The 19137-nt window shown below is 53.0% G+C and overlaps 1 protein-coding gene across 1 annotated transcript in view; it reads left to right on the top strand.

Moving 5' to 3' along the window:
• The window catches only part of LOC126574864 (protein scabrous), a 50107-nt gene that overhangs the window by 778 nt on the left and 30192 nt on the right, over window positions 1-19137 (top strand). Inside the window, exons 2-3 of the mRNA XM_050235261.1 lie at window positions 1555-2474; window positions 8843-9227. Coding sequence (XP_050091218.1) covers window positions 2137-2474; window positions 8843-9227 — 723 coding nt within the window. The 5' untranslated portion in view covers window positions 1555-2136. The remainder of the gene's footprint in view (window positions 1-1554; window positions 2475-8842; window positions 9228-19137) is intronic.

Raw genomic sequence — 19137 nt, forward strand, 5'->3', positions numbered from 1 at the left:
AAGCGCGCGCGTGCACGGTACACGGTACGCCAGTAGGTAGCGTGGCGCCTGTACCGTGACATCCTCACCACTCCTAATCCCAGCCCACATCAACCACATGTGGAGGCGCTTGGAGGCAGGAAAAGTTTACGCGAGCAAAGTTTTCCTAAGTAAGAAGTAGATGGACTCCGTATGGTCAGGCCACAACTGTTGAACTAATTTATGGAAGTTGTTGCCTTTTGTTGCGTACCGGGAACTCAAGACCACGTGTGCGCGTGGATCAGGTTCGTCGCTTCCTCCGATCGGTTGAAGTCTTTTGTGCTGTTTCGTGCCCGGAATGGTGCGGTCGGGCAGGCAGGCAGTCAGTTAAGTGTGGCAACGATAGTTTATCGATGTGCACTTCATCCGGAATGCTAATCATGCTGTTCGGGCACGTATCCCGTGGCATAAATCAAGATTCACGGTAACTGGCTGTCGATGTTAATTGAAAATTTATCGCCAAAAAGCCCGTACGCGTGGCCTCCTATCTCTTTTCCACCCCATTAGTCGCTGTTTTATGTTTTTGTTGCTGATTTGTTTTTTTGTTTTGTTTTTGTTGCGGCTGTGCGAGAAATTGGTGACACCACACTGGGCACACTTTTTCACAATCGCGTAAGACTGCGACAAAATGCCAATCGCTCCCTCTCACTACCAATCTCACCTGCTCTCTACGAAAGCAGAAAAGAATGCCACAATCCAATTGTGCGTCGAAAACATAATTTGCTGGCCAGCCATTTTCCGGCGTCGCCCCCGCGCGGAATGGTGGAAAATATCAAGGCCACATTTTGCCCCGCGCCAATCCCAGTAAAGCTCACAACGCAGCACCCCACAGTGTGCTGCGTTCTGCACATCGTGTCGGCATGTTATTATTTTAATTTCATTGCAATCCTTTCATCGCACTGTCTGCGTGCCGGCGCGCGCTCGTGTGTGAGTGTTTTTTTTGGCCCTCCTCTCAACCCTTCCACCCCCATTGCTATCTCCTTCTGTGGCTTCTGGTGAATTGCCACGAGATATGGCCTGCGTGTAGTAACGTGGGCCGAGCGATGCCATACTTCGCGCCCAAATTGCACCCAATCCTGCTCGGTGTCTGTACGTGGGTCACACTCCCCGCACCCACTCACAGCAGTGTTGATCGTCGCGCTACATGTGCCACCAAACGAGGAAGAAGAAGTTACCGTGCCTGGCCACGGTCTGCGTTGCTGCTGTTGATTTTATTGCACTGTTGGCTGCTTTTCGCATCATAAATAAAGGGCACGTGGAGCTGATGCTCACCACACCAGAGAAAGGGGTAGAGACACAGTGAGAGAGTGAGCGAAAGGGGTAGCGAGGAATTTGTGGTACGATAAGAACGCGCTGGGCTGCTGCTGCTGCTGGCAAAATCGAGGAAAGAACGAGGATGAACCGCGGTTTTCACGCGGAAGGAGGAAGGAAATTAGCTACCGGTGTGCCGCGGTGGAGGGAAAAGCGTTTGTTTCGGTTGCCCAGGACGGCTTCTAAAGGCTTCTCACGATCTCAAAACCATATTCTCGCACCTAGCATTTCCCAGGACTCAGCCAGAACAGCCAGACCACCTGCAGGGCGTCTGGATAAAGGTGGCGGGCTAGCATAAAACCGACCGACCGGTCGGTGGCTGCCGGTGTTTTGCAACGACCGAAGAGTGCATCTAGCAGGCGGTGAGGTGAAATCGAAAAGCAAAAAGGAAAGCAACAACAACAAACCACCAACCAACGGTGCAACGATGCAGCAACAGCAACCACGCTTTCTGTGAATGCTCTGGTAGTGTTTGTAGTGTTGCGTACGTGTGCTTCACAGGGAACCCCGTACGTGTGCCCCAGTGTTTGTGTGTTTTACGTGCGCGTTTGTGTGCAACGCTGCTGCAGGTGGTTCCTCTAATCCCTCTTTCCGGGAAAACCGATTTCAGTAGGCTACGTTCGGGTACGGAGAGTTTTCCCATTCCCCCCACCCCGGCAAAAGGTGCTTACTACCAGTGTCTGTCCCTCGGTCTGTGTCTGTGTCGTGTTTGTGTTACATTTGGCGCGCGCGTTTATTTTTGCACGAAAATTATCGGATCCCCCGGTCGGTCGCTCGGTCTCGGTGGAAAGCAAAACGGTGTGAGCGATGTACGAATTCGATAAAATGGTAAATCGGGTGGTGTACGTGAGCATCGCCCTGGTGGCGCTAGTGTCACTCCTCTTCACAGACACCGCCAGCGCACTGCCGCCTGGTGACAGTGCGGCAACAGAAATGACGGCGGCAGCGGATTCAAACAGCGACCGAGCTTTCGAAGCGCTCAGCGTCGACGAGCAGGTGCGGCTGCTGGCGAAGCAGCTGAACGCTCTGACCTATCAGCGGCGCGAGGACTACAAGATGCTCGAGGGAAGCCTCAAGAAGTACGTGCGCAAGAACGCGGCCGAACTCACCGATGGCCAGATACGCGAGGAGCTCGATCAGCTAAGGTAAGGTTCTGAGGATTCTCGGAAGCGGAAACGGAAGCAAATCGACGAGCGAGCTTGCGAGCGTACATGCAACACTCGATGTACGCCCTCAAAAACCACGCTGCGCTGCTGGCTTCCGGCAAACCCGGCGAGCGAGCGAGCGAACAACAACAGCCAGAGTCTAATTAGCATCCGGTTTCTGAGCGAGGTGGTTCCGGAGTTCCGGGAGTACGCGCGAATCACCGCGAACCGGAAGAACGAAGGATCGAGAAGTTTTGCCACCAGGATTCCCTCTAAAAGGGGAGGCGTTGGGTTGCCATCTTGCGTCGGAAAGTTGCGCCACTTGAGGGAAGCGCACTGCCACCGGAATTGGATTAAATTAAATGTTTTCTAATTGGATCCCATAAAGCGGGTGCCTCGGTGCCCTCTTGACGTAGTCCTCGAGGGGAAGGCCAACTGCCGCCGAGTCAATCAATTAATACTCGTCCGGACCGACCAACCGGTGGTCCAGCGAAGCGTAAACACTTCCCTCGCTCGATTCCACTCACTCTAACCCTATTCGGAGATCCCTATATTTTGTATATTTTGATACATGAACTCCCCGATAGCGAGAGAGGAAGTGAAAGGACTCGGTGGAGCATGTAAAGGTCAAGCATGTCCGTCTAGGTCCCTCCAGTCAGACAGATTTTAAGACCTTTTTTTCGAGGGTGGAAAAGAAGTCAGAATCAGAATCGAACGAAGCTTTCTGGTCAACTGGAGCAGCTTGATCTCGGTGACCTTGCAACCAGGGCACGGTCAGCGGTAGCTTCATCGTTTGATGTCCAGCACAAAAACACAAAATTATAAACTGCATCCCCATCCCGCAACCCACCGGAACGCTAATTAATGGTTTCGCTAGTCATTCCGGCTCTAATCTCCCTTTGCCAGACTGGAACCCCGGGGAAGGTGGCCACCATACCTGACTGTCTAAACCGACCCCCCCCCCCCTCGCCCGCTGGGGTGTATCCTTTGATGAAGGTTACGATCCTTTTCCCATTTGATTAATGAGAAAGTATTTTCCGAACAACTGGTGCCAGGGCTCCGTTGGTCACCGTTAGATCCAGGACCAAGGCCAGAACGGAGATGGTTTTCGGGTCTTTGCCAACGCCGTAACGAAGCGAATGTCTGGAACAGTCTTCACGGGAAGTCATACCAGGGAGAGGGAGACAGAGAGAGTGGCCCAGTTTGCTGTTGAATGACGATGAATTGCAATCGAAATCGGCCATACACTGCATACCACTCTCCAATGTGGACTCGAAGAGGAGGAGGAAGATGAGGAGGAGGAGCAAAGCGGACAACGCGGCGTTCAGGCGTTCGCGCGGCGCCAGAAACGATCGAACGAACGAACGGTCTAATCGATGCTACATTTATATCCATTAGAAACAAATTGCCCAGTATCGGTGCCGGTGTATCGTCTCGTCGTTTACTCCATTCCAGGACGTAGCGTCCCAGGACAGGTCCGCTCTCCGCTCCCCTTAACCCCTCGCACACTCACAATAGATCCATTCGACCGACTGGCTGACTGCCTGGCCACCCGGTCGACCGATAAGCTGGTATTAAACTTCTCTGGGCTGGTCTGGTCCGGGGGCCAACCACTTCGGTCTGTCCTGGAGGCCGAACGATAAAACGCAAATGCCCGTTGCTGGGAAGCAATTGTTTCCGGATTTATGCCGGTCACCAGTTGGGTGGTGGAACAGAAGGTGGGCTTCCAGAAACACGTGTCATTGCCGTGCGCCCGGAACTGCCTCGAGAGACGTCCGGTGAAGGTTGTTTGTCACGCGGGATTAAGATCAGAGGATGAGGATGACCGGTCGTAAGTTCCGTGGCAGGAATCCGCAGATCGACCGCCGGTTGGACAACGACGCAACGAGACACGCATCCGAGACGCATCGAGAGGTAGCCACACGGTGTGCGCCAATCTCGGTGAACGGACTTGATGGTCTGGACATGAATTTCGTAAATAAGCTTCCAGCCAAGGGATGGCAGATGGTCTGTTTCTCCTTCTTGCACTGGCACCAAGTCCACATCACCAAGTGGCCAATGTTTAGCGAGCATAAAGTGACTCCCGGAGAAGGAATTGAAAATGGGATTTCAATTTCACGACTCCATCAACGAGGATTTGCTGCGGAATGCGGCACCCAGGAGCGCGATTCCCAGGAAATTCTCTTTGGCTCGCGAATGAAGTTGTTCAAAAGATTCTTGTGCTACGGTGGGTGCGGGGTGGAAGTAGCGTGGGATGTGTGTCCTGGTGCCATTTGAATGATGCCGCCCATTCCCGCAACAATCCATCTTGTCTACAGGTTGGCCCCACCGTTACCGTCCCCGTCGTCGGAGTGGCGTCGCATTAAACAAAGCATTCCAAACCCAATATCGTAAATCTGTCGCCTAGCCCTAGGTTTGGAGGGTGACATTCGACTTTAACGCCCACCAGCGTCCCAGCGCAAACCCTGCGTTGACATGCGAATACATTTATCATTCACCTGGCAGAGCGCTACCTTTTTCCCTTATTTTCCGACCGCGCTAGGTCGTTGACGACCGGTCGAAAAAGAGAGAAAGCGAGAGAAGAGAGCAAGCTGGCACTCTGTGCAGTGGAGGTCCCGGTGGTCGCGTTCCCTGAATCGGAAGCCCTACAGAGCTCGCGCGAGCCTCAGCGTGGAAGCTCAAAGCCCCAAAAGGATTCCGCGTGCAGCCCTCGTGGAAAAGCGGCTCGTGGTTGTGGCATCCCACGGTGTGCTGACGCGTGGGGTTTGAGGTACGCTAGACTCCCTCTACCACTTGCCATTCTGCCCCAGGAATTGCGCTACGGTTTTATGTTCGCTCACACAAGAAGTCGCCGCGTCAGTCGTCAGCGCGTACGCATGGCATGGCGCGTTCCGTTCCGTGAGGCACACGCAATCCGGGACTCTCCGTTTGCCAATCAGCTCTCTAACGACCAATCTTCGTGGGGCGCAATGCGTAGCGTAGCAGCACCGAGCGGTGAGCACGAACGCTCGGTGAAAGTGTCCTCGACCGCGCGGTGACGTGCACTTTTGCTTTCGCTTTTTTCGTGCCCTCTTCTGCTCCTGCTGGTGCTCCGCAAATGTCCTTTTTGCCAGGGGGACCAAGGGCTTTGGGGGCTAAAAGGTACTTGGCACCGCACCGAGACCGAAGTAACGAGGTTTTAAGCCACGGTTGACGGTGAGTGTTCCGTGGTGCGAGCTGTTCCCGTGCGCTGGATCCGTACTTTTCTCTCTCTCTCTCTCTCTCTCTCTCTCTCTCTCTCTCTCTCTCTCTCTCTCCGTCTCTCTTTAATGTTTGCTCTCTTCTGGCACTAATGCTGGACTGTCCTCATCGCGGAGCATGATCGATTGCTGGCCTAGGACCGGCCCAGGGCTCACGCACGCGATGTTTCCTGCGAGATCGACTCCGGGGGGAATCTGCACCGCGATTTTTTTTTCTTTTTTTAAGGAAATCAGTTGCGCCCTTTATGTTTCCATGGTTTTTCACCTTCTTTTCACTACCAGGTTGACATCGGCCGGAGGCTTACGCCATGATACGTTCCGTCGCGTGAATGAACGTGCATGAGCGTCTAGGTCCAGGTCCGCTCCAGATTGAAACATCAGCGAACGCACACCGTGCCTTCCGTGACATTCCATGGAGTCACTTGGCCACTTGGAAGGATATTAATTGTACTGCAAAGGGGGTGGATCACCTTTAAAAAAAAAAAACAAAAGGCCCAGCAGTAAAGTCCGAGTAAGGACCGAGGTCAAAAGGACACAGAAACGGAACTCGTCTAGCCTTTTGCGTTGACCTGCCCCGTGGGCCTCCCTGGGGGCTCTCACTGTCCACTGAATGGTGCGAGCGCGCTCTCCAATGCTTTGCATTTTAATTAACTCATCAACCATGGTGTGTCGCCGAAGTAGCCAACTCATCGTCCTGTCACGTCGAGCGACCAAAAGTGACTTCTCCACCTTCATCGCTGAAGCATCGCTGACATCAATAAGTGCCTCGAGCGAACGGCAGGATGTAGAAAAATCCTTCTAACAAGCGTTGGCCAACCAGTGGGCTCGGGATGCTGCAGGGCGCATAAAAGTAATAGCATCCCCGGGATAGACATCATCCCGGGGTTGAGCTTTTAATAAAAATCTACCTCAAGAAGAGAGAGAGAGAGAAAGAGAGAGAGAGAGAGAGAGAAGGGAAGAGAACGAAAAGAGAGAAAAAGACATAATTTCACGTATTATATGCGTACGAGCGACGCCATATCGTCACGTGGAGAATCATCGCTGGCACCTTGCTGATCCGGAACGGAACGGACCGGTTCGTGGTGTTGGTGATCTCCAGCAACGTGTGCACTTCCTTCCCGTCCCCCCGGGGGCTCATATCAGTGACCATCAGCTTCGTTCGAGCTAAAGCCAAGTACGTAATCCTCATCGTCCTTCCTTCGTTCCTCGGTAGCCTTGCGCTCCCTGGAGGCGCCACGACGTTCGAGCACGCGCCACGTGTGGACACGTGAGAGCATCTCAGGACATCTTTGGCGCATCATCAGCACCAGGCAGACCATGTGCAAAAGGGACCAGACCATCCAAAAACCCGAGTTTCGAGTCATGGTTTCCCTCTCGAATCCTGGCCCAGGATTGCCCAAGCACCTCCTTCCCTCAGTGGGGGCTCTGATCCCACGCTCCGATGTTTTATGATCGAATTAGCTTCCCCAAGCACCCACGGGATCACCTTCAGGGGGTGGGAGTGTCGGTTGCACGCTCCATTTAACTCCTCCTCCGTCCCTTGCCCTTTGGTATCTCCTGGGCCACCTGGGCCGAGTGCCTTGTTGGTGGTAATTGTTGGGGATGGGAAAAGGGATTCCTGGCCGCCGGAAGTGGCCGCTCTCGGTCCCTTTTTCCGTTTTTTTTTCTCGGTTCGAAGCTACCGAATACGTGGAATGTGCGTCTTACAAGATCGTCAACAGGAGGAAAGGAGGAGGGGCTCGTGATGCGTCAGCAATCTCTGATAGAGTATAGTGGTCCAGGCACCAGCACTCCGGCGATCGATATCACGGTACTAGAGACGATGACGACCGTCATCGTCATCGCCTGGCGCTGGAAAAGCCAAAGCGCTGGAGCAAAAGGTCAAAAAGGGGCAAGTAAGCAAGCCTTTTCCTTTATCATTCCGTTGCCGTCCTGCCACCGCTCGCTGCCGGTTCGCATCGCTTATCGTCTTAAGCCGTGAAGCCAGCCATCGTGAAGGTGCCGTGGATGGTTGCTGGGCACCGGAGCAGGTACGGTATGGTTCCTTGTATGGCTTCCGCCTCCTCGGTCTCGGTCTGTCTTGATAAACACATTAGGCTGCTGCTGCTGCTGCTGCTGCTCGTCGACCTCATGTCGCCGGAGACGTATCGCCTTTCACACCGACCGGGCCAGACTTTCGTCGTCGTCGTCGTCACTGAAATCACGTGGCGTGATTGCGATGTTTTCCATCATGTTTTCCCACCCAACTAACCACCTTCACGAAGTCAAACGATTCCGTCTTTCCGGATGTTTCGGCCCGTTGTTTATCCTATCCTGACACTTCCCCCAGCACACCAACAACCGTCGAGAGTCGAGACGCGGTCCTCAAGTTAAACACATTAGGGCCGCTGCCTTGCTTTGCGGGTGGTTTTCGGGGTTGCCCGTGTTTCTGTGAGGCTTTCCATGGGGCTTTCTCGCTCTCCGGTTCCCCTTTCTCGCTTAATGGCCCGCCCATTAGACGGGAGTGGAAGCAGATCGTGAAAGAACTTGCGCTACCCTTTGGCGCCCGCTGTAGCGCATTTTGCTGCCGGTAATTTTCCATCCCCTCGGTGGACGGCGCCCTTTGAGCGACACTATCGGGCGCAATGATCTGCCCTTCCGTTCCGGATCCTGGCTCTGAATTGACCGAATGGAAATTACCGCCAACGGGAGAGAGCGGGCAGTGAAAGATGGCCACGATCAGCTCAGTTCGCGGTGGTCACGTTGGTTGTGTCTTGGACCTCCAGGGGTGCCTGTGGTCACGGAAGGTGAGAAGCCAGGTGCCGGTCCACATGTTGGTGCAACCATCATTCCTCGCCTGGGGCTGCGATGTGTGCGATGCCGGTAAGCACCGTCAGGGAATTGGGACTCAAGCTCCCAAAACGAGGTTAAGTTCCACTGGGTTCACCGCATGCAGATACGGATCGGCAGCGCAATCGACACACACGCCGTGCTCCGAGGGGGGAAACGTTTCCGCTTCACGCTCGCTTCGTTTCCGGCGGAAGTTTTGGAAAATTAATTCCGATTCCAAGAAGATTTTCCGTTTTCTACGTTCTAACACACTTTTTTCTCTCTCTCTCTCTCTCTCTCTCTCTCTCTCTCCAATTTCAGGGCGGATGTAAACGGGCTACGCGAGCACGGTTCGGCAAGCAAGGAACGCCTCACGGTGCAGTGGCTGTCACAATCGATGGCCGAGCTTCGGTCGGAGCTGGCCGAGCTACAGCAAACGGTAGGCGGCGGTACCGGTGGACCCTCGAAGGAGGCCCAGTTCCGTAACCAGCTGCTCGAGGATCTTGGTGCCCTGCGGAGTGAACTCGGTAGCGCGCGGCTCGAACTCGAAGCCCTTCGGTCACGCCAGGAAAAGACCGAGGTGCTGGTAAGGGAGCTGCAAGAGGAAGCAGTCCAAAGTGCGGATGATCTAAGGCGCAGTTTGAATCTACAGCACCACCAGCACCACTCTCACCATCAGCACCAGCAGGACGACGCAGAAAACAAGGTACGTCTTCTCCTTACCACGCCATAATCGACCTCGAGCTCTCGGTGTGTGCCCCCCCCCCCCCCCGGGGGGGCTGCTTATCATTCTGACCTTCTGGAGGGGGCCAAAAGGGGGGAAGCAATGTCAGCGCAAATTTATCTCTCTCTCTCTTTCTTGCTGTCTCCGGGTGCTTCTCCATCTCTGGTAGCGAAGAAGCCCATCTTGGCCCTTCTTGAGCGCCGTATCGCATACGGGCGAGCGCGCGAGGCTTTATCGGTTTAGCTTGGCCGTTTCTTGGGGGCCAGAGTGGCGGAATTATTTATGCTGCAGGTGCGCCAGGACAAAACGCCTGGAGCGGGTCTGAAGCCCAGGGCGAGGCGGTGAGCTCATAAAAATGCGCGAACAAATGCGCACCAGCTACCGGCAGCGAGCGCACTCTTCATCATGCTCACTCCAACCATCCGTGGCCCATGCTCTGCTGCAGCAGAAGTCACGACAGGACGGAGGGGGAGAGAAAGAGATCATTTACGCCCGGTTTGGCCACGCCACGGTTACTCGCGCTGACATGCGTCAACGCCATAAATGCTCGGTCGCGCCGCGCGGTTCTGGTATTGTTTACCAGTGAAGGGGCTGAAGGGGCCAACAGAGGGCAACGAGTGTACCTGGGAATGTGAGGGTCCTATGATTATGGCAAACAAACTATGTTGCCTCCAACCCGCCCATGGTTTTGAATTACCTTATTTGCGTACCGGTGTGGTGTGCGGTGGAACATGCGTCGTACCGTTGCGATGTTTATGCTCCTCAGCCCCGGCTCCCGGGCCCAGGATTCTCGGCGTTAAATGTAACACTCGGCCGGTTCCGCGGGTGTCGGATTACTTTCGGACTGAGAACCTGACGCGGTAAGGTGCGCGTGGGTTCTAGTCTCTATAGTAGCTTCCTGGCTGGCGTAAAAGTTTCGCACAAACATACACACGACCTTTCCTCAAAACCATGTAACCGGAAGCCTTGACACGCTTTTCTCCAAGTCCAGGTTCGTCGTGATGGAGGAAGTTTGAGGGAGAACGTGGAAAGTGTTTATTAAAACTCATCCAACCGGCACACCACGGAGTGGCTTTCCCTTGGAGAGAGAGAGAGAGAGTGATCCTGTTGGAATCCTTCTCCACCCCGGGAGGTGACATTGATACTCCCTGGATCCCTGGATGGTCGTGGTATTTACAGGAGATCAAGGCCACTTCTGTGTTATGTCCTTCGGCTTGTGCTTAGAAAATGAATAACCATCACAGCACGGTGACTTACGGTGAGTATCGTCCTCGGTTGTGCATAAATTACCTCGTTTGAAATCCACCGGAACTCTGGGTCCAGCGTTACGGTTTGCGTTAAAAATAGGGCAGCAACCAGGGCGACTTTGAGCACTGGTGGACTGTCTGTTGCTGCTGCTGTTGGTTTACCACCAGTTCGCTTGGTTGTGGATTGAAAAGAAACCCCCCCGGAGTGAGTGAATCATGAACCAAAGTTCGCTCCGTGGGCATCATTGGAGAGCGGGGGCCGCGTTGAATGAAAAACACGATTTCCATCGACACAGGGCGGGTAAATGAAAAGCTTGGGATGAGTTTGTTTACTTGAAGCTTCCTCCAGCTGCCGCCCGGCGATCCACGAGAGAAAAATGAAGCGGCAACACTCTACCGAAACGAATACGAAGCGTGGTCTGCATTTGGGTTGCTGCTGCTGCTGCTGCTGCTGCTGCTAATAGGGCTCAAGACTCAATCTTTTTGCTCGCTCGAGTGGCGACTCCGGGGGTTTCAAGTGGTCCGAGGACGGTGCGCCATGGAGGGTAATTGCTTGGCCGAATCATCATCTCCATTGCTGCTGGGTTGGTGGGTGGTCGCCCCCGTCCTGTGCTCACTGTTTGTCTTATCGTCCTTTGCACTCCCGAGAGAAAATAATGTGCCTGCTGTCTAGTGCTTGCCACGCTGTTTGCGTCATTGAAATGTCTTACATTTTGGCTTTGGCAGTGGCGTGGCGTGGGAACTGTTTGTCAAGATACCAAAAAAAAAAAGGTCCTTAGGATTTGTTTTGTTTTCGTGTTTGGCAGTAGCTTTTGGGGAAAAGGTGGTTGATGCGACCAAGAGCGTTTGGATGCAGGTGTGGAGTTCGGGGCAGGTGTCACAGCCACGGTATTCAACTCGATTTGTGCAGAAACAATCTGGTGCCAGCTGTAGATGCGCTGGAAACGATGTGATCCTTTGGGCTGTTCCTTTGGTAACGGATGGCGTTTGCTAAGTACATTTTCTAAATAGCGACACAAGAGTTTACATTATGTAAGGTACTTGTTTCCCAGTGTGTTATGAAGAGTCGTTCTAGAATTGATGAAAACACATCCTTGAAACACAAAGACATGTGCTTGATGATTCTTCGAAGCTTAATACATATACATGGACAAAAGGATACAATTTTACGCTTGCTTTTGTTGCATCTGTTTTGAAGAAGGCAAACGAATTCAGTTTCGAGGAATAGGAAATGATTAAAAGAAAGTCGCCAGCAGTAACACTTGATGTGAAAATATTTCGTAAATCAATTCTAACAAAAGAGGAGGAATTCAAGAAATAGTATCCAATTGATATTGTTTATGTAATGGATTCAAACTTCAGCTCCTTTTAAAGAGCTCAAAAATATTCAAAAATCATTCACCATTATCCATTAGCAAATGATTTGGTTGCTATATGTAAGGTACTGTTAATATTTTACGAAGTTTTCGGCAAAGAACATTTCGGAAGCGTTCTTCACCCATTCATTATTTAGATGAAGTCCTTTTACCTTGATGTAAAGTATTTTTATATTTTGCTATTCCTAATCATTGTGATGGATGGTAAAGGATACGAAATCCGGTAGCATAAGTCATCTGCATTATCTGTTGGCTAGCAGGCCGAAGACTTCTTCGTATACTCAATCTAATGCTGTCTAATTTTAAGTTACATAATACTGCAAATGCAACTGAAATGTTGAAAAGCTATTTCCCATCTAGACAAACATTTCTACAGACCTTTAAAAGCATTTAATTCCACATTCCTCACTGCTCTAATCCCCAAAGTATTGCACGCGCCACGGCACTCGTACCAAAATGGTGTCGAAAACAGTGTCCCAAAGCAGTATAAATCGATGTGAACTGACGAACTCACCGAAGGTCGTACGAACCATCCACCTCACACGGGGCCAGTAACTTGCATTTCGATCTGATAAACTCATTAGTTCGCGTTCGCGCTTCCCATCGCTCCGCACCAACCGACCAGCCAGCCGGACCCACTGAGGCCTCCGGCCATTAAGTGATTCGGTTGATTGCTGATGGTAGGTCGGTCCCTCCTGGTTGGTTGGCTGGCTGGCTGGCAGGATAGGTCACACCTTTTGCGTTGGCCACGACCGGTGTCTGGTGGAACCGGAAGCGGGTTCGTGAAATACATCCGCTTCCATATCACGGTCCAGCGGGCAGCATGCACTGGTGTATGGTCCGGTATGGTGTTGATTTGACCGAGGTCAAGCCAAAAACCATTCATCACTCATAAAAACCCGCTGACTACGGTCCGATGAAGTCCGTGGTCATGGCGGGTGATAGGGGGTGGAGAAAAGAGACGAATGGAGCTCCATTAAAAGTGCTGCACCCCCTTCCCGGTTTCCCTTTTTTGCGACTGCTCATCAAGCAACGGTCATCGGTCACGCCACCATCGTCGTCGTCGTCGTCGTCGTCGTTGTCATCGTTGTGCTGTCCGTCCTCTCTTTACATTAAATCCTGTTCCGCCCTCCGTGGGTTCACCTGGCACATCGGGGATACACCGCGACGACCATCAGGCCTGCAAATGTTGGGTGCGTTCGTTTGCTGCGGCAGAAATAAAGGATTGGCCCGAGCACCGGACCGGACGGTCCGTCCTGCCGGTCAACCTGGTGTCCGTCGTTCACGTCCACGACCGCGTCCCCCCTGTTTGATAAATGTTGCATGTATTGGAGCATAAATTAAATTTACCTTAATTATAGTCCCGCATTCCGGCCGCCGATGGCGATGCCATGCGACGACGCATCGGTTCGGTGTGTGCGTCCGGTCCGTCCGTCGGTCACACACTATACCGGCGCTCGGTTCGTACGTGTGCCTTGAGCGGGTTCATTTTACGCTTGACCGACTGGCCAACCAGCTGGCCATTGCCGAGGTTCATAGCTCGTGGCGCACGGTGTGGTGGTTTGTGTGGCGCTCGAACGCTCTCCGCTATTCGTGTGCGTGCGTACTGCTCCGAGAACCCTTTCCTATTTCAATTTCAACCAGCTTCATACATTTTCCTTCGTTTTTCCGGTGTTTTATGGTTGGCAAGCGGCAATGGAGAAACTGGCGTTAAAGGGAAACTTTTCACCCCGTCCAGGGAAAGCCCCATTTTCCTCTACGTCCTTCTATGACAGGGCGGACACCAAAGACGCGAAGCAGCACACGAGAGCCTTTTTGGGGAGCATCATCACGACGCACGGCGGCACGATCGCAACAGATGATACGATGATTTATGCTCGACAACTGCGCCTCGTTCTCGTTCTCGCAACAACAATCCGGAGTACGGACCTGTGTATCGGCCGCTGGCTGGCGGTACATCATCTCCAACGACCTCAACATCTGCTTCCGTCTTCCGTTCCGCCATGGAACGAACGACCGGACTTGCTTAGAGGGCGGCTGACCAGTGCACGCCGGGGTGGTTCATTTATCTGTGGCATGGTAGGCCCTCCACCCTCCACCGACCATCCGCCCGACCATTAAGTATGGTAATGATCTCGATTATGGATCGTTCGCTCGTTCGCCAGGACGAACATGCTGCATGGCATGTCCGGTCCGGAGCGGGCGTGATGTCTCTATCAAGCCACAGGGTTTTGGCTCGTCCCATTGATGGAGGAACGTATTTTAACTGTCAAACCACCTCAATGATGAGAGCCCCAAGTGCCCAGTGGCCTTCCATCATAAGCAAATTCATTCAGTCCGCACAGCGAGCTTTATGACTAATCAACTTTCGGGTGTCAACATCACCGACCGGTTGCTAAGGACACGGTGGACATGGTTTGTCCATTAGAGGACGTCACAGAATGTACCTGGAATGTACATGGAATGCTGTGGCGTAATGGACCCTCAGCGCGGGTCTTCAACATTATGTGCAAACGGCAAGCACTGCCCAGTGTCAACAGCCAACAGCCATCATCATCTACCGCACGCGCGCTCGCGACATTATGCCAATTGGTTTCACCGGTCACCTCCTCCCGCGATTCCGGGCAATTGTTAATACTCTTCGCGCGATGGTCGCACGGAGCTGGCGAGCGTAGGCTGCGCCGCAAGCCTCGTACTGCGAGAGCATAATATTTGCCTCGCAAATGATGTACCAGATTGGCAACCGGCAGGCCGTCCTGTTTCATGCCGGATTATGATTATGATTCTCTTCGCAACAACAGAAGGCCAGCCCTGGACGGTCTGGTCGGTGGCGCCCAACGAAAAGCACTTCAAAGGAGAATCCCGCTCAAGCGATTCCAGGAATGAAATGAATTTGCCAGGCGCCGGGCGAGGGCGAGGGCGAACGCAATCCTCCTTAAGGACCGGTTTCCTCGGTTTCCTTTGGGTAAAGATGTTTCAAATCAAATGAGACACTGTGCAGTGGCCGTAGCCGCGGCGCGTGGATCGTTAAATGAGCATCTGCTTCGGGGTCTATCGCGTTGACGTTTGACGGATCAGTCGACGTCGGCAGTTGGGCGACAGTCACGCGCCCTCGCCCAAGATAACAACAAAAAATAATGGGAAAAACGCGCGGAAAAAGCGAACGAACAGAGGAGGCACCGTGACCAAGTCAACGCGAAGCCGAGACGGCGTGACAATTCTCCATTCTCCACGGTCTCCGGTCCCGGGTTGGCCTAACTAATCCGCCGACAATTTGCCATCCTCTTTCTCTCTCTCTCTCTCTCTCTCGCTCGGTCCTCGTCGTCGTTACCGTTTGGTCGGGAGTGCTTCCGGCGCTTCCGGTGCGCGGTGAGTGGTCGGTGGGACGCGTTTTCGCGTTTCTGAAACACAGAAATTACCACGTCCGGTGCGTGAACGAGCGGGCCACACAGCACCGGGGTCCCTTCTGGCCTTGATTCGCCACTTGATGACACGACGGTGTAGAAGGAGCGGCGACAAGCGTCTTCACCAACGGTAAGCGCCTCCCGAGGGTACAGCTTCCGGGCTTTTCTGCAAATCGTCTTGTCTGCTGTCGAGCCGCACGGTGGCGTCATTTGGTGCTCCGGGCCCCTTAGTGTCTCGGTGGCGTCTTAGTGACGCTTTGATTCCATTCCTTCCCTTCTGTCCCTCGGTGCGGGCACGCGCGCACGCTCTGTGAGTCAATTAGAGCATTTTGCGATTTCAAAAAGACCGCAGGCCGTTGGCCGAGACCATCACAACGACTGTCACTGACGCTACTAGCACCCTTGCCATAGGATGGCGTCTAGGGCTTCCGAAGAAAAGTCTGTGCTTCGTCTTCAAATTGATTTCCGACCTCCGACAGTCCCGCCCCCCGGGGGGAGGATTTTGCTTCGGAAGGACCGTCACTGGCCACGGGCAACACTAGGGGGGCCCCGGTCTACCCCAAACGCTTTCGAGTAACGTAATGGAAGTTAAACGAGCGGAAATCCTTCGCCGGAAACGACCAAAACATCCATCCCTACGGAAAGGCTGGTTGGTGCCTTTGTCATTCCGGTAAGCAAGGCTGTCGGTGCATGGTGACCAACTAACCGGGGACCCTTCTAGCTTCGTTATCGTCCCTTCGCTTGTTCATGGTTTGTAGCTCATTGGAACTACGCAGGAAAAAAGCGGGGAAAGAAAAATGAAAAACTAGACGGTTGTTTTGTTGCTGTTCACCTACGGAAGCTAGCCGGGGGGTTGGACAAAACGGGGGAATCAATTACTGTGGCCAAAGGCCGGAAATAACCCATTTCAACTGCTACAGCAGCAGCAACGGTACAACGGAACTGCTTGGTAGAACTGGTTGACAATCGGATTTCCTCGCCTCGCAGCGATCGGTGATACCAGGGATTTAAGTGGAAGGTTCTGGGGGCGAATCAGAATTCCACGAAGGTGATAAGAACGGCTCATCTCTATCAGCCCGCCGGCGCGGTGACAGTGTTGAGTGTTAACTCGATTACTTACTTCTCACGCAATGCTCCCAGTGAGCGCAAGCGCAGAGCGGTTCACCATCGAGGACGAGGCCTACTAGGGTTGTGTTCGCCGAGAAAATGCAGGAAAACCCACGAGGTGAGCACTAGACAAACAGTTGTCTTTTCGTCCGGGGCGGTGGAAATGAATAAAAATGATCGAGCGACCGTTTTTCATCCATCATGTACGACGGCGTGGACGCCGGTGGCCACAGTTCCTTTCTCTCCCTTTTGGTCGGTCAACCGGAAAGTCAATAATGCAGAGGCGGCCCTCATCAAATCACTCACCCGATTTACGTACGCGTGACACGCTTACATACCACAAAACCACCGCCCTTCACAACCTCCTTTCCTTTTCTTTACGGGTGGTATGCTGGTGGGGGTAATGTATTCACATTTGTAACGCTACCGGGTCCGCGGAGGTTGCTCGAATGGTGTGCGTGCTAGTTCCGAGAGAATGAGAGAGAGGTTAGATAGGAATCGGTTCGGTTCGGCGAAGGATGAAATATCACCTGCCGCTTAATCTGCCATTTTTCAATCCAAGGCCTCTAGTCCTAGCTGCCCCGTGGACCGTGTTCGGTCCTTCGGTTTGGTTGTTTTGCTTCGACCTCCGCCGGACCTGGCGGGTGTTGCCTGGTGTCAGCCGAGCGGACTCGTCGATACGACCGCCGCTGGCCACTAAGCAGCTGCGGCAGGTACATTTCTCAAATCCTAATCGAGTTCCAGTTTCGTTCTCTCCGCGCTCGCACACGCCTCGCACCTTCTCGTCCCTTTCGGTTCCCTTTTTTCGGTTCCGAACCTTTTCCTTCTCCGGTTCTTTCTCGCTTGCTCCGCTGTCCGCCACCTGCCTGGGCCACACGGAGGCCAGCCGGCCAGGGGTCGATGGGTTTATTTATTGACCGCTTCGTCTCTCGTGCGGCCTGCTCCGGATACCAGAGGCAGGTGATGCCAGGTGATGGGTTCCGATTGTGTGTTGGCTTTCCGCTCGCCTTTTTTTTCAATAACAGCTCAATCGCGTCGGTGGCTGCTGCTGCTGCTGCTGCTGCCTCTTTGCAATCCGCTAACGAATGTGACCGAAACGAACGAACGAACGAGCGAACGAGAAGAAGGCAAATGGAACCACCGCCGTAACCTTAGAAAACGCTGCAAAACCTAGCCAGGCAGCATAGGAAGAAGGAAGTTGGAAGAAAAAAAAAAATAATCCAACGAAAACAACAAACCAAACCTCGCCTTTCCCCTGGCCCCTTGGGACCCACTCCGCGCGTGTGTGCTCTGGACCGTTGCGGTGCGAGATCGTATCGCGAAGACGCAGCACAGACCGCACCGCAGCTGCTGCACCATCAGCGTCTTCAGCCAGTGTTGGAGTGTGAGGCTGAGATGAGGTGGAATTACAATTTGGAAAAGTGTTTTGTCCTTTTTCGTTTCCTTCCTTCCTTCCCTTTCCCACTCCGGAAGCTCCGTCGGATTCGATCGGTTTTCGATTGAAGCGACCAGTGAAGGTTTGTGCCTCAGGTTTGTAACCGGACCACCGCGGATTCGAGCCTCCAACTCGAGTGTTCCGAAAGGTGTTTGGTGGATTAAAAGCTCGTAAAAAACGTCTGCCTTCCTTCGTTGCAGTCTGTCGTTTCTGTTTTCTTTTTTACCGACAACAGACGATCAATTCCGCGCGAAGAAGCTTCCAGCATTAAACTCCGTCCCAGTTTTGTGGAAATCTAATTTTGAACCAGCGCCATAGAGACCATCGGCAGCAGCAGCTGCTGCTGCTGCTGCCATTCCGGCCATCCTTTGCTTTCTTTTTTTTTTTTTGTCCTGAAACGGAGCAAACGAAGCAGATGGGCTGAACCGCGGAAGTAAGCGAATCCCGATCAGGTAATTAATCCTGGAACCCGGGGCCTGCTGCCTTTGAGCCGAATCCGAGGAAATGGATGCTCGCAGGCACGCGGAATTGCTCGAAGCGTAGAATCATCAGACTCGGTCGTAAAATTACGGTTATAAATCGGAGTGATTTATTAGGGCCACATTAAAGTGGAATCATGATTTTGGCCCAGCATAATTGCTCGCGACCAGAACGAGAAGACGACTTTCAGTTTCATCAAAACTGATCCAACGATCCAGCGATTGAATTGCAATCTTTCGTAATTCCATCTCCGTTACGGTGTGTTGGCCACCGCGGCATCACTAACGCACGTGCAGAATCATTACAACAACCCAGTGATGTACTAGAATGTGCAAAAAAGAGTGACGTGTGCTGGTGGCAGTATCGTAACGCACCCGCTCTGAAAAGCGACCGGCTGACCAACGGAAACAAGCGAAAACGATAATTTATGCAGTTGTTTATGCATTCATTCATTCATCGCCAACAACACAAAAGCGAAGTGCGAGGGGGGATGATGCTGAACGTGATAGAGCGCAGGATGTGGCCGTACCCCCCTTGTATGCACCGAACCGTGCCGACGATGCTGCCGTTGGTCGGTGCTGCTGCTGCTGCTGCTCCTTCCAACCGAAACGCAACGGTCAAAAATGCATCCATCAGCGGTGGAGCGGTTCCAACCCTTTACCGGCACAAACACCATCACCAACCACCAGCATCGTCAATGCAGCCATGCCAAAATACGGTGGAAAGGAATAGCAAAAAGTGTGGAGGCAACGCAGAAAGAACGGCAAACGAACGACGTTGGAGATGAAATTAATTTTCGACCCTTCGCAGTGTGTCTCAGGGAGGACAGCGTGAAGCAAGGTG

The sequence above is a fragment of the Anopheles aquasalis genome, chromosome 3 (assembly GCF_943734665.1).
Source record: "Anopheles aquasalis chromosome 3, idAnoAquaMG_Q_19, whole genome shotgun sequence".
Taxonomy (NCBI): Eukaryota; Metazoa; Arthropoda; class Insecta; order Diptera; family Culicidae; genus Anopheles; species Anopheles aquasalis.